Genomic DNA, 24,352 nt, shown 5'->3' on the forward strand with positions numbered 1-24,352 from the left:
CAATCCCAAATTAAAGTTATGCTAAGAATGGAAGGGAAACAGGACTGGAACTGGAAAGTGATGGCTATTAGCATGACGGACTGCTGTGGCCACGTCCTGCTGAATCAGGAGAAATTTCACAACTGAGAGCAACCCTGGGGTTTGCTCTTCTAGATGACAAAATGAGCCTTTTCTCCCCAGGAGGACTACCAAGCCTATTTGTAATGCCTACAAATTGCCACTTTCTATCTTCTGTCGTCCTAATATTTTCCTTTTTAAATTACCTCAGGGAGGCTCCTACTGGTTCTGTTTAATGAGCACTTCCTTCCCACCCTTAGGAGTTGAACAACAGTAACATCAAGTACCCTTCCAACTATTTACTTTTCATCACTGTTATGTATGTGGTGCTCAGCAAGGGAGATGAGACTGTTGTTCAAGTTGCTAGCAAGGAAATTAAAAACTTGGATTCAGTGATGCCATTCACGTTTAGTGATAGAGATGCAAGAGCCAAAATGAGTGAAATCATATGTTTGGGCCTGCAAATGCGCTGAAGCATCACGGACATCCTTGTTAAGTGACGTGCCACCTGTCAATGGATTCAAAATGTGAGGTCAACTGGTGAAATGTGAATTGGATGTTTTAATGTAACACAGCAAATAGCAGGTCACTGCAACTGGAGGCAATTGAAAAGTTACAAGTTAGGTTCACAGTATTTGTCCAGGGAGGTATAATCTTCATCTCAGTGAAGCAATTGGAAGCATCACCTTAATGATCACAAGTTGACAGGTCTGTAGACGTTAATCTCATACAAAACAAAACAACAATTAAAAAAGAAAATAAAAGAAAGAATCCTGATCTATAGTAGGAGAAAAGTTAGTTTCTAGAAAAAAAGGATTTACCAAGAAGTGAGGATGGAGAACATGGCCAGTGAGAAGCATGAGAATCTACCCATTGGTAAGGAAAGGCAAGAGCACAGAGGACAGCTGAATGGCCAAACTAGTTCTTAATACAACTTGAGGTATCTCATGATGCCTTCCCTTGGCCCACTGACTTGGTCTACTAGAACCAAAAAGCTGGAAAGGTTCTAGAGGTCCTTTCACTCAACTATTCATTCAGGCAGAAACTCTCCCAAAAGCATCACTCACAGGAGCCCATCCAGCTTCTCTCTGAACTCTTCCAGAGTCTGGGGATTTATCATTACCTAAGGCACTCTACTGTATATCCTTAAAACAGCTGGGGAGAATAGTTGTTGGAAAATGCTGAGACCCACCTCTCTCTTTTACCTACTGGTCTCCATTCTATCTTCCTGAACCAACATGTCCACTTGTTACATAAGAGCCCTCTGAACCCTGGTTGACATGTGTCAACCTGCTTCAGCTTGCTTTATGAAAATCCCTTCACCAAAGATGGAACTCTCCTACATCACTATCTGCTGCATTATTATGTGGTCTCCCAGGACTAGACTCTTGACGTGGGCTGCTTGGGGCACATGTCAGAAGGACTATAACTTCTTTTGGTCTTTGTTCAGCCTCAAGTTGTGTTAGCTTCTTTGCTGCTCATGACATACTGCTATCTAGAATTGAGCTTGAATGTGAGCTGAGATTGCCACATCTTTGTGACGTAAGCAACTGTGAACACAACTTTATACCATCCTACATTTTTGCAACTTCTATTTTTTAGCCTTAATTTGCAGCACAGTGTATGGCACACAGTGAGGACTAAATGTTTGTCAAAACCCTGTTGGGAACCCTTGGATAGCCATGTTGGTTATTTTAGAAGTCTTCTATTTTAGGTCATCTATTGGGAACAATTTTTTCTTTTATTTCTTAAAAAAAAAAAAGAGCGTGTGTGTGTGTGTGTGTGTGTGTGTGTGTGTGTGTGTGTGTGTTTAATAAGGGTCTAAGATCTTACTCCCGCCCCTCAAGGATATTTTGAATTTTTCTTAAGGTTTGGGACAATGTCCCTTAAAGGTTTTTATTAACATTTCTTCACTTATGTGATACTACCATCTCTGTACTAACCCAGTGGTAATACTAGTTTCCTGACTCCTTTTTCCACTCTTGTCAATGCAAGTCAACAATTAGTAGACCACATCTTTTAACGAATGTCTTGGTATCTGAATTCCCTCATTTTGGAAGATTCCAGAGCATCTAGATTTTCTAATTTGGCTTTGAAAAATATCTGTATCTTCCAAATAGCTCTGTGGTCTATAATACACTTTACAATACCTTTTCTATAAGCTTCTTGGTCTTGACTGAAAAATATTTCACTGTTTCTATCTTCTAATTCATAATGTGAGTCTATACCTTCTCGACCCATGACAATCTTTTCTAACCCTATAACGTATTTTTTCAAGTTAGTTTTATTCTTGCATACCTTTATTCTGAGCATGAGTTACATTCCATCTCCATGATGCCTGCGTATTTATCCTTGGCATTAAAAAATTGACATTATCAATGATTATTGTGGTAGGCAATGTTGACTGTCTTATCAAAGATGTCTATATCCTAATAACCTGTTCTTTTACATGGCAATAGCAACTTTACAGAGAAATTACATAAGGACCTTGAGGTAGTGAGATTATCCTGGATTATCTGTGTGTGCCCAATCTAATCATGAGTCCTTAAAAGTGGAGATCCTTTCCCAGCTGTGGTCAGAGAAAGATGTAATAATGGAAGAAAGGCAAAGAGAGATAGAAAGTTCTTGGCTTTGAAAGTAGAGGAAGGAGGGCATGAGCAAAGGAATGCAGGTGGCTTCTAGAAGCTAGAAAAGGCAAGGAAAAAGATTTTGCTGCTAGAACCTCCAGAAGGGTACACAACTCTGCCAATAGCTCGATCTTAGCCCAGTGAGATTATTGTTGGACTCCTAAATACAGAACTTTAAGAGATACATTTCTGTTGTTTTGAGCCACTAAGTTTCTGGTAGCTTACTACAGTAGCAGTAGAAAATGAATATAACCATTGTGCTCTCTCTGGGAAGGAAAACATCTAAGCCATAGAGTATTGTTCCCCAACTTTCCCTTATTCTTCTGAGAATAACTGTTGTCTTCTTTTCTTAACTCTGTGGTTTGCCACAGTGTTCAGTTTTTACAGTTTTATAAAGGTATTTTGACAATACCCTACTCAAACTTAATTAAAAATCTTCTTGATCAGGCCATTGAGTCTTCTGCTAAACACTCATTTTTCTATTCACAGTAATATATGTACTGATCCCTTCCAAGAACCCATATTCTGATATTGTAGGCCATGATCCAGCCACTGAATCTCAGCCTTCCCCTTGCTATATGTACTTAGTTCTTGATTTCCTACATGCTCTGTTATCTTTCAAAATCATAACACTGAACTATGTTACCAAATCTTTGGACTTTAGTCCAAATATTCAGACTATAAGTTCTTTTGAAAGTACCATTAGTATTCATATAAACTAGGTAAAAATGGGAGATACTTGGTAGCTTAATATACACTGCATGATATTCTAATGTGTCTTATATGTCCTCCAGGGAAATGACACACCTTCTCTTCAGCCTCATTGGTTCTATGTGTGGCTATTTCCATTAAATTTTCCAAACCAAAATACCCCCAACCTCCCCTATGTCCATCTCCTTAGAACAAGTGTTTCATTACTTCCCAATACATGTTAACCCTCCGTGTTTTATGTGAAGCATGGAACGTGGTTTCCTTTTGGATGGTTTAACTTTATTCTCTGGGATGTGGTTCATCCCTCTTCACTAACTTCAGAGGGGCACATAAAAAAAACCCTCCTTCTCCTCAACATCTCATTCTTCTATTAGTAACCTCAACACTAATTTAGATTCTGCTTGGTGTCCTTGAAATCTTTTTCTTTCTCCTTTCTCTCCTAGATTGGGTGTGCTCCATGCTGTCTAAAGACCATTCATTCCAATGGTTTTCAAGTGTTTCACCTTTTATGTCAGAGAGAGCAGCTTACATTTATGGAGCACACAATCGGTGGCCCCCTGAGGGAGAAGGTTCACTTATGAACCTAGAGTTCTTCATTTCGCCTGCTGAAGCCATAGCATTGTTTTTGGGGTCAGCTTTGCTCCAATCTCTTAAATCAGCCTTGCTTATCATAAAGGGCTTTTTAGAACTTCCTAAGTCCACAGTTTGGAATTTCAATAGTGGCCCAGCTTGCTGATGTTCTGCACTATCACTGTACAATAACTTTTAAACACAGATTCTTGCCTAGAATTTTGACACATCAACATGTGCTTGGAATTAAATAATAATAATCGAGTGCTTACTATGTACCATAAAGTCCACATTCATTACTTTCCTTGAATTTTCACAATTATCATATGTGTTAGGTCCTAGTATACCCCCATTTTAAGACGAAAAACTGTGCTTAGAGAGTCCAAGTGATTTCCTTTAAGTCTTGCAGGTAGTAGGAGGTGGAGGTGAAATTCAAACCCAGAGCCTAAGTGTGTCTGCTTCCTCCCTGCTCATGGCTACCAGCACCACTGCCAGCCCTATTTACCACTGCTTTCTTCTTGGCATTGGTTTCTTGTTGTCAGGTTAATTACTGCCACTGATAATGTGGCTAACTCAAGGATGGGTTCATCTCAGTAGAAGTGTGGGGGGTAGGGTGGGGAGGAGGGTGGAGGGAAGAGAGAAAGACAGAATTGACTTGAGGGACTTATTTTTAGTACATTCATGTGTGTGCAGACACAGAGTGATATGAAAAATATTTGTCAACCTATAATCGCCAACTAATTAGAATGATATCTGTTATATAATACTGGTGCTGGAGGCACCTTACTATGACAGGTATTACCCTAGTAGTTGCTGGATCTTGGGGGTGGTCTGAGAGATCCTGGGGAAGGCACTTAAGGATCCTCATGCCATAGCCATTTATCAACTGACAGCAGAACTTCTATATTTTTATGTAGAATATCAGCCCTATGTGGGTGGGTCTGAGGGAAGGAAAGGATATTTCAGAGTGAGAAAAAGCTATTGCATACTCAAAGGTGTATTTGAAATATGTTAAATTTATATAACAAATCCCATCTCATCCTGTTCCAGTCCTTCCTTTACAGAGCAGCCAGAATAATCTTTCTAAAACAAAATCTGACAACTTCATTCCGCTGCTTAAAACTGTATGATGGATTCCGTGTCTGTCTCCTCCCCAGTGAGAAGAAATTCCTCAGCTTAGTGTTCATGAAGCCATATGATCTGGTCTCTGGTTGCCTTTTCAACATCTTCCCTCCCTCCCAACACATACACACATGCATGCGCGTGCACACACACACACACACACACACACACCCCTCATCCCCCATCACATCAAAACTATTTGGTATTTCTGGAACATAGTGGGTTAGCTCATTCACTTTTGCTCAAGAAATTCCCTCCTGTAAAGCTCCTACTAATCCCTCAGTACTGAATCAAATGTCACTTCTTTGGGAAGCCTTACAATTCCCACCCGGGCTTCACTAAAAGCACACCTATAGGTCTTTCTTAGTTCTGATTATCTTCTTTCATAATCATTGGGTTGAAGGTTAGCCTCTTACCTCAGATTGTGAACTCCATGCCTATATGTCCACAGCAGCTATCTTTCTTCATCCTTGTAGCCTCTACTGTTACCTCAATGCCTAATTCATGGAAGGTACTCAAGAAATACTCAAGAGGATAAAGCATTCGCTTCCATAATCTCATTTATCCATACATACCAAGGATGTGAGATGCTGGAGCTGAGGTACAGAGTTTTCTATATTGCACAGCCTTTATGTGGTAAGGCCACGTGTAATACAGTCTTCCAATTCCAGAAGGGAAAATTTGATGACATTATATCGGTTTATAATACTCCAACAATTAATACAGAAAAATCAAGTTAGGACCTTTTTGGGATATATTTCCCCTAAGGCTAGATTAGTTTTCCTCTCTAATGTCTTTCTCTGATTATACTACAGGAACCCATTCCTCAGGTCCTGTTGCATCAGGAAATTTACATGGATCTTTCTTTTAGAGAAGTGTGTCTTAATTGTAAAGTCTTATGCCTTATGCCTTGAGTCTTGGACCTATTTTGGGTCCTTCCTTTGTCTGTCCTTCCTTCTCTCCTTTTGGCTGCTGGCATTCTCTGGACCTCCACATCCAGATGTTCCAGGACCAATGACTGTCCGCTGAGTCCTGGCTCCTCATATGGTCCTTGGGATCCACCAAGTCATCCATACCCCTAAGGTGCCTTCTAGGAATCTATAGCATGTACGATTTTTAACCATGGCCTTATGCAGAGCTCACGTGCAGGTGTGCTGCATGACTTCTGACTATTTGTCTTCTAATGCTCCTCTCCAGCATGGCTGGAGATGCTCACCTCCAGCTCCTTGATCCCATATTAACCTTGGCACACTCAATGGCAAATTTCTCAAACTATCACCACAGTTTTCTGCCACCCATGACAATAGGATGGCAGTTAATTTCACTTTGGCTTTACATTACGTAGAAGGGTAGCTTACAGATAAGTATAAATTCAACGAGTGGCTGGTGAAATATTCTGTAAGGCCCTGGACTTAGCTTTAGACAGTTCCTGCATGCTGATATTGTTTTCAAGTGAAAAGTAAGCAAAAACAAAAACAAAAACAAAACAAAACAATCCCAAAAAGGCAGAAAAACAAACAAACAAAAAATGTCTAGAGCTGTGCTGTCCAATATGGTAGACACATGTGGCTATTAGGCCTTGCAATATGGTCAGTCCTAATTGAGATGTTCTGTAAGAATAAAACACACACTTGATTTCAAATACAGTATGGAAAAAACGTATCTTTAATAGTTTTGATGTTGATTTTATGTTGAATGATACTATTTGAGATATTTGGGTTAAATAAAATAAGATGTTAAACTCAGTTTCTTTTTCAATGTGGGTAACAAAACATTTAAAATTCCATATGTGGCTTGCACAATTTTCTATTGGACTGCACTGCTCTAGAGGATTTGCCTGGTGGCTCTTTAATATTAGTAAGCTAAATGTGTATGGATAGACTCACAAGTTAGTGCATAATGAAAAAGCAGAAAAGGTTATGAATGACAGAAGGAAGCTTCTGCTCAGATTTTTAAATTTCTGTTCCCCGAATACACCGACATGCCACCTGCCTGACAAGCTTTTAAGAAGGTCTGATAATCCTCAGAGAAATGAGGCTGAACCAAATGGCATCTGTCTAAGTCTCACTGCATGGTGCCTAACCTCAGAGGCTTAAAATCAATATTGATTTTTTTTCATTATTTTACCCTGGCATTTAAATATCCCTTAGATTTATTACCCTTAGGTTTCTGGTTAAGATTCAGTGATGGGTGTGAGAGCAGGGGTGGTAATAAGTTATGTAGATATCATTTAATTTATGAACTCTGGAGCTTTGAGGTAGCTTTCAGTTCAAGAAATATATTAACCACATCCACATCACCCTTCATTTTGCGGTGAGGATTTCCACGCTGGGTCCCTATTGTGCCACTTAATTTATGGTCTGGCCAGGTACATGGATCTGAGTACAATATTTCAATATAAGTTGCTCCTGCATTCAGAGGAGAAGAAGATGGGCTTCAAAGAAGCTGGCTGGACAGCTGATGGATTGCTCTCTCTCCTATACATAGGCTGGGGCTTTAAGTAGCTTTTAAAGCTTGTCAGTGGCTTGGGTCTTTTTCTGCTCTGAGAAGCTGCACACACCGGCCTGGACAAGCAGATCAGCCATGCTGCAGCAGGCAGAGGGCAGCTCCCAGAGTTACTTACGTTGACAGCCGTAGTGCCAGGAATTTCCCGGCAGACACTCATCACACTTAGGCCCTGTCGTTCCCGTCTTACACTCACAAAATCCTGAGCCATTACAACGATCATGGACTGAGCCCAAAGGGTTACAATAACACTCTGTAGAAACAAGACAACACACAGGCTGGAGACAAGTCTGCATGGCTTATAGGTTATCAACACAGGAGCGTCACTTAAATGCATCGCTTACTTAAAGAAAGATGTCCACTAATGAAATGCTTTGGCAAATACAGCTATCTCAGGCCCCTTTATTTATTTCCTCAGCCTTCTGTGATGCTGTTTTTATGATATGGGAGGAAATTAACTGAAAACTTCCCAGGAAATAAGACATTATGCTCTTCATGGCTAACAGATCATAATAGAGATTCCATTTGTTAGGGCATTTTTAGATGGTTTAATGAACACCATGAGAAGTTTGTATATCAAGGATAAATCAATATGCCATCAGTGTAAAATCTGTTTTAAATTATTCAAATGGCCTTATCCGTTACACTCAATATTTGAGAACTGCTGAACATTTTTAAAGTGCAATATGAATGCACTTTGTTCACTCAAAGGCATTTTTACTTTATGATATGGGAAAGCACTTTAACTTATTTATATATATACTGTTTGGTATGAGCTTTTAGATACTCTATCTGCTAGGCATGTTAGTATGGTTTTTATGCAGCCTAGATTAACAATCATGAAAGAAAAATAAATTTTGTAATCCCAAGTAAATTTCAACATAGGCATAATTTGAGACATATATTTCATCATAATGTCTCCTGGCAGGACAAAACAACTTTGTCCAATGAAGAGTAAATAGAGTGTTTTCTGGATTCCTCACACACTCTTATACAGGATACTTTTGCTTCTGAAACTCTGTTTAGCTGAAAGGCTGAACCTGAAGTGGGGATTCCTTAGGTTTCCTTTAGTTTGAAAGGTAATAACAGCTAGTTTGCAGCTTTGGGGACTTGGGGGCCAAAGTTTCTTTCCTTGTTATCCCACTGTATAATCTTGGACAAGTCATTATGCCTCTCTGTCTCTCAGTTTCCTTTATACTAAAAGGGTCCTATTAAAAGGTTTTCTGGTTAAAAAAACAAGTAAAATCATACCAGCCAACCAACCAACCAACCAACGGAAGCCCTGAGAGCTTTAGCTTAACAGCATCAAGTTTAGTGTTTTAGACTGGCAACAGAGATTCAAGGTTTAACGTTATAGAGAGGACTGGACATTTTGTTCTGGTTTTACTACAGGAATCAACTGGAGAATGTCTTCAGAAAATGTGGAAGACCTTACGATTATGATTTATTTCATGTTAGTCAATTTTTGAGTTCTGCATTATGGTGATATAAGCATTGATAAGACTAATAGTGATAGTGACATATGCAGGTAAAAATAAAACTAAATAAACTAAAATGTTCCCTTCTTGCCTGGCTTGGTTTGTATTTAATAACTAGAGTTTTATTTTAAGTCATCATTTTCTATTTTAATGTGTGTACATGGGAGTTGTTTAAAAAGATTTTTTTAAATAGTAATTTTGTATGGCTTTAAAATGTTTTGTGTACATATTTATACTATAAGTCTGTGCTTATACTTATTCAACATTTAATGTTTCTTACTATTTCAAGTGCATAAGTTGACAGTGAGTCACCAGCATTTTGCAAACCAGGGAGTACAGTTATATCTAGCCAACAGGAATCCACACACCAGTCTAGTCATTTAGCCCATAGCAATTATATTAATATAAGGATTTAGATGCAAAGAAAGTAAACAAATTTTTTTTTAAACATGGGACACCTAAACCAGTGATTGTCACAGGAAGGGTGATAAGTGTTATGTTATACAAACAGTAGGAAAAATAAGTGACAAGGAGAGGTTTACCACCTTATGTACAAATAACTTAGTTTTTTAAAGAATACCATGGTCAATGGTAGATATTGGTGATGGCCTTGGAGTATTATATTTTATTACATTAAACCAGGAAGAATATGCAGGACTGTTAGGCTAAAAAATAACATGAAATACTTTGGAGGTTTGATTAAAAAGTTACAGTACAATTGATTTATAGGTATTAGAAGTATCCTGTCTATAGAAGGTACCTCTGACTACCTGATCTTGGGTTTCAAGGGGAATAAGAAGACAATACTTCATAATTTGAGATACGTTTAGTAGCAAATGCTGAACCCTGTGTTTCATTCTGATGTCAAGCTTGTTACCAGAGATTATTAGCAGTGATTACCCAAGGTCACGAACCACATATCCTCTAACTTCCTGCTTAATGCTTGAGTTTATATGAAACAGAAGCATGCAAGGGTGTCATCTTCATGTAATTGCTGCGTAATACAGGGTAATTACATGCATCTTTGGAGACATGGCTGTGCTTGGAATTTGTATGAAAATGGGGAAATTCACCAGTAACCAATAAGCAGCAACCACTGTGGCAACACGGAATAGCCTGCATTTTATATTTGTCATAATATAAAATGACGCAAATAGTTTACGACACGTACTTCAATGCAGTCTATATATTTTGTCGAGATTTGGCCTGTTCCCTCACAGCAAGTGTGGTGGATTTCATTGTCATTTGTTGAAGAGATGGCAAAATGCCTCTTTTCCCCCTTAAATTTGGAGAAGAGTTAGATGAAGTTCAAATTTTCTGAGATTGGTGCTTAATTCTGTGAAAGTGAATTGGGTAAATATCCATTCATTTTCATTAGTGCTTTCTATACAAAAAGGTATTAAACTCAACTATTTGTGATGTATGCTCTTCAATTTAATTCTCAGTCCTGGCTCGAGCCCTTTGGGGAGCTTAACTGTGGAAAAGAGTGAATAAGTTCATGCTTTCCCTTAGGGCAAACCTTGGCAATAGGGAGCCACAGGCTACCAATGGCCCTCAGAGAGCAAACTCCAGCCTTAGCCTGGTGTGTAGGCAGCTCTTCAAGTGGGAAAGTGGAACCCGTAGCTCTTATAGGACATAGCTTTTATTGTTATTGATTCATTGTACATATATATAGACTAAACACAAAAGATAGACTATAGCATATATCAGCTAGCTACATTTTCCAAAGCATTCTTTACAAACAATTTTACGCCTTAGAAAAAAGGCAGCAATTTAAGGAATTTTGGTATGTGGGGGAATATTATAGCCAATTTTAATGGTACCTAAAAGTTCTCATCTTTGTGTTTACCAATTTACTTGGTTTGGAAAGTATAAAATACTGAATAGAAACATGTTTGCTTCAATAAAAAAAAATTCCCCAAAGATTTATAATTTTAACTAACAAACTGTCTAGGAATGGAGATAACAAATGCTCTTGATTTTTTTAGGCAGGAGAAGAAATGTATATTCAGCTTTTTCATATTTCATCACTAGTTGATGTTATTCAAAAGACAAAACCTAAACAGGCTGCCTTCCTGCCTGTAGATAATCAGAAATAGATTTACAACAGGACTAAACCTCTTAAAATTAAATAGTAAGTGCAGATTTTATACTTCATAAAATTACTTTAGGACTGGAAAAAGGCCAAAGCTTATAAGAAAGAATACTCTGAGTAAAACACTTTGGGATATTGTTAAGTTACCTGCTATTAGAAATTTTATGGAATAAAATCTTTTCTTTTAAGGCCTTTTTCTCTGATTTGTTTAAAATACTATGAAATTAACACTTTAAAACATGTTAATCTTAGGTATTTTATGAAAATGATTTTTATTCCTGCGTTCCTATTTATTTTACCTTTTCTCTTGTTTCTGTATTTATAGTATGACATTTATATATTTTTACAAATGACATTCAGTGAAGTGTAGCTCTGCATTCAAAACTCAGACAGCTACATGTCTTTTGGGTTATTAATAGCCTCAAATCTTTGTAACCCCGATTGTTATAAAGGCCACTGAACTACTGTTCACAAACTCATGGTGGAATTGCTACTGTCATCCAAAAAGCATACCGTTTAAGTAAGAAGTCTGACAAGTTTAGTTTTGCTAATTATGTCAGGGTAGCTGGGAGAAGACGTTCAAGCTCTGAAGTCAGGAAGCTAACTCTTTGCTAAAGCTGTATAATTTGGTTCATTTCACCTTACTTTTCTCAACTAGAAAATAGAGGAAATTATCAGTGGAATACTTACCCCCCCTGGTTTTGTTAATGAGGATTAAGTAAAAACAAAACAAAACAAAACAAAACAAAAACAAAAACAAACCATATTTGCAAGTCAGTTCACAGTTTACCAAGTGTTTCCTGGGCATTCCATATGATCCCAGTTTGTTTGACTGGGAGTTCTGAAAGGACTTACCTAAGACATACAGCTATTAAATAGCAAAATGGGACTTGAACCCAGCTCTCCGGTCTCTAAGTCCAGTGATCTCTCCACTAATTCACAAATAATAAATAAGGAGGCACTTGGAAAAATAGAACATACTGTAGATATCAACAGTATTATGTAAACTTGGTCTAACTGAATTCACAACAACTTGTAGACCTAGTTTATGGGATTCTGGGCAAGTAGCCATATGATCTTGATGACCTAATCAGAAGACAATGATCTCAGAATTGCAGATTAGATTTCTTTTTTGATGAAAAAAACCACCTGTCATTTTTCTGCATTTTTAAAAAATTTACATTAGTCTTTATGTGAAAAATTCTATTTTGAAAATTAGTTGCCAATGTATTTACCTACTGGTATGGTAACAGACACACATGTACCTTGACCATTTCAAATATATGCATTTCTTCAAAGTAAATTATGAAGTGAAATTCCATTTATTGTTTCTTATTTTTCCATCAGCTCCCTTTCTTAAAGACTGGTTCCACTGTGCAAAAGGTGGGAGAAATTTTTTTGTCTGTGAAAACAGGTTCTCTCTCCAGTTGACCTGAGCAGTAGTCATGGTGGGTAGGGGATAGTGCTCAAGGGAATCCTGTGGACCCAGTTTTTCCTTATTTACCTTGGAAGCTATGAGAATTCATTGCCTATAATAGTTCTGAGAAATTGCTTCTGCTTTGGGGGGCTAGGAAAATTAAATAAATGGAATTTCCTTGCTATGGATGGAAAAGTCAGGCAAACTTCTATATTACCAGTTGCTAATGATTTTCAATTCCAATTGGCAATATTTTTAATCAATCAATGTTTGTTGATTACCAGTTATGTGCAAGAGTTTATCCTAATTTCTCATATCTATAATTAAGTCCCATATAATGAGTTTTCATTTTAAAAGTTGAATGTACAACATAAGTTTAAGATCAGTTTGATATTACCAGGTTTTAAGATTTCATGCAAAAAAAAAAAAGGAAGAAAGAATAATTGATAGAAAATTCTTCATCTTCTAAACAAGATTTCCAGATCATCATATTTAAAGCAACAAAAACATAAGGATTCAGAATATATTCCCCAATTCAACCGGCACAAGAGAATTTTAAGTCTACCACAAGGATGTTTTCTCCATTGAGAAAGTTCATTCTGGCTCAGCCGTGGTTCAAGTTAACAGCCTCTTCACCTTGAATAGCTCCCCATAGCTCGAAAGGCACAGAACAATAGCTGAAATTATAATGGAACTGACCTATGCACACATTCTCATCGTCCAGCTGTGCAGAAGCATTTCTGAAGTAGCCCAGCCTGCATAACTCACAGTGCTGCCCTCTAGTGTTGTGTTTACAGCTCACGCAAATGACTGTATTTAGCAGATCGATATAACTGCATCGATTGGAGTGGCCGAAGCATTCACAATCTTGCAAGGAAGAACAGAAATGTATACAGAGTGTATACAGTAGCAGAGTAATAGCACACTACATGCTTGGATAAAATGAGGAGTGGAGAAAAGATGGCAGAATGGCATTACATCTATGTGATGCAACATGACACATGGCGACCACAGGTGGTTGTGACTGGCATGGAAGTAGCATCTGTTTCAAGCAGGATAGAAAGGTTGGACATTCAGAACATGACCAAAGAGTGTTAATTCTTGGCATACAATATGAACAGAAGCATTTGCAGGTGTACACCTTTTAAAATTTGGGAAGGCTCGGTCGCCATTGATGCAAAAGTCTAATTTTTGCACACTGAGAACTTTACTGTCTTTACATCACTTCCCCATTTTTTTCTTCACATTTGCACTCTTAAAAAAAGGGAGGGAAGTATGTGAGCATCTAGGGCCTGAGCCTGCCATCACCCATGACTTCTTTGTTTAGTCTCGTTATCATTTATGTTAAGACAGTAGCTCGGTCAGGGTTTCACAGAAATTGTGGCAAATTTAATAGGGATCTGGAGGACTAAACAATTCTCTATTTTTATTCCAAATGCTAACAGAAAAGACAGCCTTTGTAAGCCTTTCATCAGGCCAAATATGATGTTTGTTTATGTGTGAGAGAAAATACAAAAAACAGAGAGATGATTTGTATGGGAAAAGTGCTCTGAAGATTTCCTTTTCATTCAAATTTCAAGCTGAGTCCACTACAAAAGAAGGATTAGGTAGCTAGTGATTATACAGTACTCCCAGATTTCCTTTCTTTGTTTTCCCAGAATGTTGGAGATGCCTCTGAGGCTGAGGTCCTGATGGTGAGAAGAACTAGACAAGGAGATGGGGAAAGAGAAGGAGAGCAGGTGGGGAAGGATGGGGAGTGATTACATTTTCTCTTGGTTGCATCTCAGCTAAAGCAAGAAGTTGTTCATCTAATTCAACATTTTTCAAAAAAGTGGTAAAGACAAAGCCTTTACCGGTAGCAATCACCATCAAATCAGATAGAAAAAGAAAAGAAAAAAAAGACGGGAGAAGTAAGTAGGTGGGGAAGCTAATTTGTCTTCTCAAAATATGGGGGCAGGTGTAGCTGGATATTAATGAGGAAGGTCAACGGTGATACTGCAAAACCTTTATTTAGTTTATCCAAAAATACTCCTCTTTTTAATGTCTGACCTTTATTTTACCTCACTAGGAAGCCAAAGACAGCCACTACTTGAACCCATTCATTCATTCATTCATTCATTCATTCCATATTTTATTGGGTTGATCTACCATGTGCCAGGCATTATGCAAGGGACTGAGTTACTCTTTTGGCTTAGATAAACTTTGGAAGTATCGCATTTGATGAGCAGAGTAACAATGAATAAGCACTGTCAAAATGAATAACGAAGATTAAGGAAGAGAGACTGGATTTTTTTTAAACATGCTGGTACTCATCGGAATGGTGTGGATTTATTTAGTGCAGAGCTGATTGCTATAGCAGAGGGTCAAGGTCCTGAAAGAATAAAATAAAATGTGTATCAAAGCAGAGGAGGACACTGGATATAGTGACTAGTGAAAGATACCAAGATTAGGGTCAGCACCTTGGGGATTCTAGATACTCAAAAGGGAAGCAAGAAGAAGGGGAGGCTCCTGAAGACAAGCTGGTTCCTTTAGGGGAGGATAGCTCTGTCGTGTGTGTGTGTGTGTGTGTGTGTGTGTGTGTGTGTGTGCGCGCGCGCGCGCGCGTGCATGTTGGGGGCTGGGATCAGGAGGAAGCAGAGGGAGAAGAGCAGAGTGGGAAGGAGGCCTATGCAGTAGTTAAGGTATGCCATATTAATAATAATAAAACAATAACAACAAAAATAATAGAATTACAGATCACCAAATTAAATTTTCTTAGAAAACAAACATATCACTCCAATACACTATATCTCCCTGAGTTACACCTTGTTTATGCTGGCAATTCTGACTTGCGAGGAAACCTAAAAGGGCTCTAGAGCCTTTCTTGGTTGAGGATTTGGAACAGGGAAAACCTTTCTGGCCTAGAGCCACCCAAGAGTAGTGGTTTCAGGAAGGAGACCCAAGTTCCAAATCTAATTGCTTCCTAAGGACTTCTTCAGAGCTGCCTGGAACTGCTGAGGGATGGGCATCAACAGCCCTGTCCTCTGGCTCTCCCTCCTGGAAGACGTTCCTTGGTGGTTGTTTCTTATATTCCCCATCCCAGGCTGGCCCTTGGTGCACCTAATATAATTTATCCAGCTTTGAAAAAAGCTGGAGCTACAAAGAAGCCCTTGTTGTCAAAAAACTAGTTTTGTGGGTAAGACAAACATATGGTTAGAATAACTAGAAAACAAAAGAGCATGTGCTAAGAAAGCCAAACAGTGACATAAAGTGATCTAAGGAGGAGGCCATTTAACTTGAGGGGAATTAGCAAAAACTACCTTAACACTGGACTTAACAATGGGTCTTCCATGAGGGCAGGTAGGGTTTGTTAGAAAAAAGAAGTTTGGGGGAGAGGGGATGAGCATTTCAGGTGAAAAGGGAATAGAACCTGCAAAGGTATGAAGTTGGGGAAAGTGTAGAGAATAAAGCTAGAGAAGTTTCATAAATCATTTCCTTTGTGGGTATTTGAAGGGTTCTGTAAGATCTGCGCAATGGCAAGAGTACATGCTGAGCTCTATCTGACAAAGTTTTATCCAAGAAATAAAACATATCTATAGATATCCAAGTTCAGCACTTTCAAGACTCAGCCCATGAATCTCCATAGACACATCAAATGTCACACTATCATCTACTATTACTCTGAATTCAATGAGTCGTATACATTTCCACAATGACATTATTTGTTTCTGGGTCTTGTTTGAAGACCGATTTATTAATTTTGGTAGGAGAAGATAAATAATGTAAGTTGCATAATTATATATAGAACCATACCAGCTAAATGCCCAATATTAATAAATTTATTTTAGAAGATAAGTGGATATTTAAATATCTTTTAATCTAGGAAACAGGGTAGCAACTTGATTCTTTTAAGACTTCTAAGATTCTTCTGAGACTTCAATAAAGCTGTCTTCTCTGGCCACGATATATTTGAGAATGTAAAATGACACAAAGATCTTTGAAAATGATTTGAAAAACATGAGAGCAGTGTATAAATGCAAGGCATTTCAAATGTAATTATTAGGCTGCTGTATTATTTTTCAGTATTCTGTTAATCTACCGCTCTTTAGGAACTAGTCTTTCCACACAGGCACAGAATCCTTGAATGATTATTAACGATGTAGTCTGAGTTACATTACCATATTAAGATCCTGCAGGGATGATACTAATAGTTCAACAATTCTTTGATCTCTCAACTCATTGACCTGCCATGTCCTCCTTTCCCTTCTTACAAAGTATGGAGTCCATGGTCCGTCCTTACAGTGATTTCCTTTCATGCACTCTCATCTCCCTTGACCCCGAGTGTCCACCACAATCAGTCTCCTGGGAAAACCTGATCCTGCTTAAATCCACCTCTCCATCTCTCCATGCCTACACCCCAGCAGCTAAATGTGGCTGGAGTTTTTCTCCAACTATTTTGAAACAAGTCTCATGTTAAGTTTATAACCATAAGTCTCAAAGGGACTTTTAGGGCTGCCAGGAAATCCTTCCTAAAACAGGGGACTTCTGGGTCACCACTTTCTCTTGCTTCTTCTTCTCCACCCATGATTGTTTTTCCCTCTCTTTTCCTCTTGGTCCTTTCTCCTCACAGGTACTCAGGGCTTAGCTCTTGGAACTCTTTGCTCTTTAGGCTCAACCTAGAGCCTAGGACTCCTTACCCAGTCTCCGGACTTTACACATCATCTAGATGCTGACCTTTCCAAAATAGTTGTTTCAGCCTAGATCAACTCCCCAGTTAGTGAGACTTCCTCCAGACTGACACACTCATCTGCATTCTTAGTCTCCACCTGGACATTTACTAGATATCTCAACTTCAACATGTTCATAACAGAGCTCTTAGGTCAACCTTCCCAAACCTGCTACTCACCCAGGCAGCCCACCCTATCTCAGTAAATGGCAACTCCATTCCTCCAATTGCTTAGCTCAAAATTCCTGATGTTGTTCTTGACATGTCTTTTTTTCCTCATCCCTGACAACCAGTCAATCGGCAGATATTCTTGGCTATGCTTTTAAAATACACTCTAATCTCACCACCTCTTACTCTGTCACCTTGAGTTAAAGGCACTTGGATTATTGCAATGGTCCCCAAACTGCTCTCTTGGCTTCCATGCTAGTGATACCTCCTCTCCACACAGCAGTCAGAGTGACTCTTTCAAAACTTAAATTCAGTCATGACATCCCTTTGTTTATAATCCTAATGGCTTTCCATGCCATTCAGAATAAAACACAGAACTTACATGCATTCATTCCCAATTGATCTGGCCCCTGGCCTCCCTGGTGGCTCACTGCAATCACTTTCCTCCTTGCTCTTGTACAAAGCCTCCATGTTGCTCTGCAAACATGCCAGGGACTTCTCTGGGGCCTTTGCTCTTGCTGTTACCTCTGTGTAGAATCTTCTTCCCCTAGACATCCCTGTGACTTGCTTCCTCACTTTGTGCTTAGGTTTCTGCTCAAAGAAAATTTTGTGACCACTCTCTTTGAAATAACAGCAATGCCTAAACATACTAATCCTCAATTTCCTAATCCTACTTAATTTTTTGTAGAATTTATAGTATCTGGAAAGTATATTTAAAATAATTTTTCCCCCATACTCTGAGTATAAATACATGAGTGTGGACTGTGTTATGTTTACAGATGTAACCAGAGAACTCAAAACATCTGTCACATGCTAGGCACTCAATGAACATTGTCAAATGAACGTATCTGTGAATATGTGACGATTCTAAAGGTGCCCTTTTTTGCAAAACACAGGCAGACACAAGAGGAAAGTTATGCTTAAATTCATGCCTCCCCCATTTGAATTCCATCAGAGTCTGGCTACATCCCATATACCCAAGAGTTTAGAAAAACAACAGCCACACCAACAAGGTGTAACTGAGTTACTGATTATTTTAGCTGAGGGTTGTCTACCCATCTATGCAGATCATTTTGGGAAGAAAAAAAGGAGACTTGTAAAAACTTCTATGGTTTTATGTAGTTTTTCAATCTCAGATTACACTGTAGATGATTTTTCATTGCTGCTGTGTAGACGAGCTAGTGGGGTCATCTAGAACACATGGCCATGGTGTGCACGGAACCGCTGGCAGTACATATTTCCTGAGAATCACCTCATACCAGGGAACAACATGAGCCAGTCCTGCAGAGTCTAGGGTGGTTTCTCAGCCTTGGCACTATTTCCACGTTGGGCCAAATAATTCTTTGTTTTCCTATATGTTGTAGGCTATTTAGAAGCATCCCTGGCCTCTACCTACTGGATGCAGTAGCAACCCCCGAGTTGTGACAACCAAAAGTCCCCTGCGGGGTAAAATCCCCCATATGAATAGGTGAGCTCATATGAAACAGTTATGATAAGATACTACAATACTTAGCAATTGGCTAGTTAAGACCAATTAAAGCTAGGGATACTTTAGAAGGAGTATTTTAGAAGGAGTGGTTGGTCTAGATCAGGAACGACCCAACCCTCTTAAGTAAAGGTTCTTTCTGACTGACACTGGCTGGAGAAGGGCTGGGCAAGGAGGAGTTGCCAGAAGCAAGAGGTTGGAGAGAAAGAGAATGGAAGAAAAAGAACGTTAGAATAGGAGGGGTTAAACTTCCCCTGGGTGTCTTCTTTCTTACTGTTTGCCATGTTGCCTTGCATCATATGTTACATGGCCTATGTAAATATAAGATCAAGTCCTCTGAATATGGCACAGGTCATTTTTCTTTTTGGCCAAGTTAGGAAAGCTGATGAAAATTCATTAAAAAAGAAACAAAACAGATTTGGGGAAAAGAGTTTAGATAGAAAGTAAAGGAATGAGAACTCTCAAAAAGTATTTTCCTCTCACTACATTAATAGAGTCACCATGCCTCTGAGGGGCCTCCTCCAGGGGTGGCAGTGAAGTGGCTGTAGCATTTTGCTGGTCCTTACCCCACCCCTCCCCTATTTTGCAACCTTATGTAGCTTTTGAAGCTACATACATCATTTGATGACGATATGGATTTTTTTCAATGATAAGTCATTAGGTGGCTTCTTCCTGCCTCTGGAGATGTGTTTGAACCTCATTAGTGCTATGACCCCAGGAAACTGGAGATTCAATGATGCAGGGTGAAATTCCAGGTCAAGAGGCCCCTTGTATTTCCAGTGTACTTGACGGGACATAAGAGAAATGAAATCTATGAAAGTCCCTAATGCTTCTCTGTTTCCTCCACTTCCTTGGTTTCTTTGTGTGGATTTGCATTTTGGAGATAAAGAAAGATCTTCCCCCTGTGGCCTTAAGATGGGCACACTTGCCCAGATAGGCTTGATACCCTATGACGCTGTGGCCGGTCTGTTCCAAAGAACTTAGTTCCCCCAAATTCAAATACATTTGTATTCCCCTCAAAAGGGCACCATTAATGCTTGATATGTAAAAAGCACATTGTGAGGAAAGTTTAAGACATGGTTTGAATACCATCCATTTCCCCTTTCCCATCTTTGGCCCAGTTTCATCTTTTTCTCTTTACGTCACAGAAGGACCAACTCAACATTAATTAAAATCTGGAAAATGATCTGACTCTATTCAATAAGGAATAAATAAGCTATTATGGTCATTTTCATCAAGTGGGTCAAACTGAATTTTGACTTTGTTAATAAACAGATTTCTTTATAAGAGGTGTTTCATGAAAAAACAAAGAACAAAAAAAAAAACCCCACAAACCAAAAAACATGACATAAGCCCAACAGTCAAGGGTGGAAAACAAGACACACCTGTCACAGAAGACATTTAAAGGAAAATGGTAAAATAAAAACAGAAGTCTTTATGTTTCCTGAAAAATCTTCATTCTGTGAATGACAGATGCTAGCTGGAATGGACTATTCATGAGTCACAGATGAGATACTGCTTGCTTGCATTTAAAGTAAGTAATGTAATTATTATTTTCAGGTCATAATCAATGCTAAACCCAGTGTTGATCTTCACTGGTATTCATTCAATTTCATTTCAAACAATGGAAATAGAAAATATAAGCTATTTCGTTTGTCCAAAAGTCAAATGGGCACAAAACACGGAACCTGCCATTCTGTTCTCATGAAAAGCATCCTTGAAACTCACTGTAAGTGGGTTTCCTTATTTTCAATGCCAATGAACAACAATGTTAATACTCTAACATTCATGTTCTAAACAGGATCCTAAGCTGTTTGAATGTTTATTCACGTGTTAATCTTTCAGAAAACAAATGTTGCAGCAATTTTCATTTGCAGCAGTGAAATTTCTGAGTGAAGTTTTTTGTCTCTTACAGATGACATTTTCAGTACTATTTGATGCATTGATTGGTATCAGTCAACATGCCTCACCGATAAGCTGATGGGTACACTTCACAGATATTCCAGATTCATACAGTGCAATGTTTCACAACACATAACACCATGAAATCACTGTATGAATCCAAGAATTCCTACCTCTCTTGTGGTTTGCAACTTGAACAGAAGAAACTGTTGACAAAGCTAATTTGGGAGCAACTGGATAGGTTTAAAAGAATGAACAGAACATTAGAAACAATAGTGAAACGTTCAAACTGTAATAACTTATCATCAACCCACTTGAAAAGGTAGCCCTAAATGAAGAGACTATTTGTATCTGTTGTTTCTGGGAGATGGTTTCAGTCCCAAAGGAAGTCTTGTATTTGGCTGAAAATGGTTTTACATTGTCAGTAATAAAGTTTAGAAGCTTTATTTTCAGAGGCAAAGAGAATTACCATTTAAGAGTCCAGTTATGCAAGGATTATTCTGGTAACATTATGGATATTAGGATCCCCTATTGACCCTCTCTTAAAATAGTAGTTGTGCTGAGATAATTAGCAGTCATTGCCTCAATTCACTGTCATTTTCTCTGTGTAACCAAAAGCTCGTCTGTGCCTCAGCCAGTTAGATTATTTTTGTTGAACTGATTAGACCTCACGGAACATAATCTCAGTGGCCAACCATATGGATCTTAGTCTCAGAGTCACCTTGAATCTGTCTACCTTTGAAAAATGTAGTCTCCTTCTCAATATTTATTACCTTTGTGGTCATATCAGTTTGTTAATGGCAGAGATTGCTCTGTATGCTGTCTGCCATTTCTTTTCCGATTATTCATGACGAGTTGCTTGCGAAAACAGCAAAAGCAGATAGAGCCTGACGTTCTTTGCAGATGTTGACAAGATAAATTATGGCTGCACAGAACTGGCCTCTGTTAGAAAGTGCCCCTTGAGCTAAAATTTCAAGTTTAAGCACTTTATCCCGTGCGCCGCTTCTCAAATAAATTGAACTCATTACCCACGTTCTAAAAAAACTGCACCTGGTATTAGCTGAAGGTATTTCTGAAAGTTTTCTGTGCAGTGACACTGACAGAAAACACAGCAAAATAATTAAGCAGGTGTGTTTCAGGTTTTGAACAATGCATAATCTTGTTCATCTCAAAACTCACTGTGGAGAAGTGTTAAGTCTTAGATCCTGTCTTGTATAATTTGTTGAACTCTGAAATTCAATGGGAAATACTGAGTGACATTTCACTGAAGATGCTCTCATTGAACCTGCCAAGGAATAAAGCCACTAAACCTCCCCCAAATCCTCACAGAATTATACTAATAGGGGTGAGCTTGAGCTCTATTTCTTCTTCCACATATGTATGCAGAAAGTTGAAAAAATTCATTTGGAGCAGATGATTAAGATAATTCTATTTGCTACTAATATATGTATCTAGGACAGTCTCGATTTCATCACCCTGATCAAGGACTGAAAATGCAGCCCTTCCAATTTGACTCCCCAACAAATTGCTAATATATTTTGTTTGCTTAGCAGCTATTTCCTGGTTCCTCCTTTCGCTCATTTCCTCCTCCATCTGTATTCATTAGAGTTTAAAAGGAACATCCTGTATGTAATGAAAGAAGGTGGAAGCCAAAAATGTGCCTTTTTTTTTTTAGAAGAAAGAAGGCAAAAGAATACAATTTTCTCTTAAAATAAACTCCTATTTATACATGTCTATATACATCTATAGGCTAGATGTTAATGTGAATTTAACATTGCACTGCCTCTTATGAATTTCATTGCCCAGTTTTTAAAAGTTCTATTTCTTCCTGTGTAATCACACTGCTGTCAGTTTCTCTCTTTTATTTATTTACTTATTTTTGAGGTTACAAGTCAGAAAATAATTACTGCTCTAAAGACAGACAGAGAGCAGGTTGTTCTTAATGCTGCTAGAAATAATTGTTAATTTGTAAAGGATTAAAAGGGGAAGCCCCAACAGAGAAAATATACTGTGATGTGGAAGAGAAAGAGAGAGAGAGAGAGAGATACACAGAGAGAGAGAGAGAGAGAGATTCAAATTTCTGCCAGTCAATATGGAGAAACAGTAAAAGAAAACAAGTCTGTTAGGGGTTGCAATACTGCCTTTATGTATTTTTCCCCCGACCTTCAACACAACTGACGTACTAGTCAGTTTCGTTAAGAGGAGCAAAAGGGAGACATTGGAAGGACACCTGCAGCACTCAGAAGTTTTTAAGGCTTATTATTTATATTCCAAACTGTGATGGCAGCAAAACTCTAGGCTTCTCTTGGGAGAGACATTCAACCTAAATTTGATGAAGTGCTTGTAACTTCTATGCCATCTAATTTTCCCCTATATCTTTCACTCTAATATTTCCAGGGCACTCTTCATATTAGAAATAATATTTGAATCAGGATTCTTTCAAAGACATGGCATTCACAATAATGCTGTTATTCAGTGCTTAAAAATAGTATATGGGATTTTCCCCCTAAACATGTGGGGTTTTATATTGCTAGGAATTTTACATGCTCCTACCTTGTTTTGGGTTAGAAACCTCAAGGGAAGAAATATTCGGCCATATCCTATTAAACTTTGGAAGATCTGCATGCATCAGGAAAAATCAGGGTATGTTATTTTCAGCTATAATGTCATTTGGTCTAAACAGAAACTTATATGGACAAAGACACAAACCACACATCTGCTCTTTAACTTGGCTGTGATGCACTTAACAAAACATGACTCCCGCACCAAACAAGAGCAAGCAATTGATGATTCCCAAAACATTGAATGGACATTAAATAGATAGCCCCTTCGCTAACAAAGCTATACACATTTACTTTTGCAATAAACTAGAGTGTTCTTACAAATAACCAAATAGGGACTTCGGCATTTCAAACTGTTATATAAAGCTGGTGCCTGAAACTAGAAGATAACGTGAAAGAAATAATTTCTCACTGGAGGATTCCATTCTCTGAAATTTATATTTACAGATATGAACTGGTTGCATTAGTCTTTCATGAGAGATTCTTTGGGGTATGTTTTAAGTGTGAGCCATTATCTCTGCAAAGAAGTGGATTTATTTCCTATGTTTATTTATGCCATTTCTCAGAGAAAGAAAGGGAATACTGGTGATTTCTGGCTTCTTAGTATAGCTAAGGCTTGTATGTACAGATGTGTATATGTCTTCATGATTTTTTTTTTTTTACTTCAACCTATGTTTCTAGAGTTTTTGGCTCCAATCCAGAGGTAATTATAAGCATTGTTACCTTGAGAACTGATGTTCTTTCTTTCTTAGATTCACCAGTATATACATATTTAAAAAAAAAAAAGACTCTGGAAAAGCAGAACATCTAGGTTTAGGATTGGATGCTTTGAAATTATTTTTGCTAAGGTGCATAACTATTAAAGCAGGCATTTTAGGACTCCAATCTACCACCCATTCAGATCAGCTCAAAACTACACCTTCTGTGTGGTCCTTTGGGACTACCCAA

General features: G+C 38.3%; 1 protein-coding gene across 3 annotated transcripts in view; it reads right to left on the minus strand.

The window, feature by feature from the left end:
• Nucleotides 1-24,352, minus strand: part of NTNG1 (netrin G1) — a 339,124-nt gene that overhangs the window by 36,988 nt on the left and 277,784 nt on the right. The window contains exons 6-7 of one of the 3 annotated variants that reach the window (XM_047871016.1): nucleotides 13,282-13,449; nucleotides 7,711-7,845 (exon numbers count right to left, since the gene is read on the minus strand). The exons of the other annotated variants lie outside the window; for them this stretch is intronic. Coding sequence (XP_047726972.1) covers nucleotides 7,711-7,845; nucleotides 13,282-13,449 — 303 coding nt within the window. The remainder of the gene's footprint in view (nucleotides 1-7,710; nucleotides 7,846-13,281; nucleotides 13,450-24,352) is intronic. 3 annotated transcript variants of the gene reach the window in all.

Source organism: Prionailurus viverrinus, chromosome C1 (assembly GCF_022837055.1).
Source record: "Prionailurus viverrinus isolate Anna chromosome C1, UM_Priviv_1.0, whole genome shotgun sequence".
NCBI lineage: Eukaryota > Metazoa > Chordata > Mammalia > Carnivora > Felidae > Prionailurus > Prionailurus viverrinus.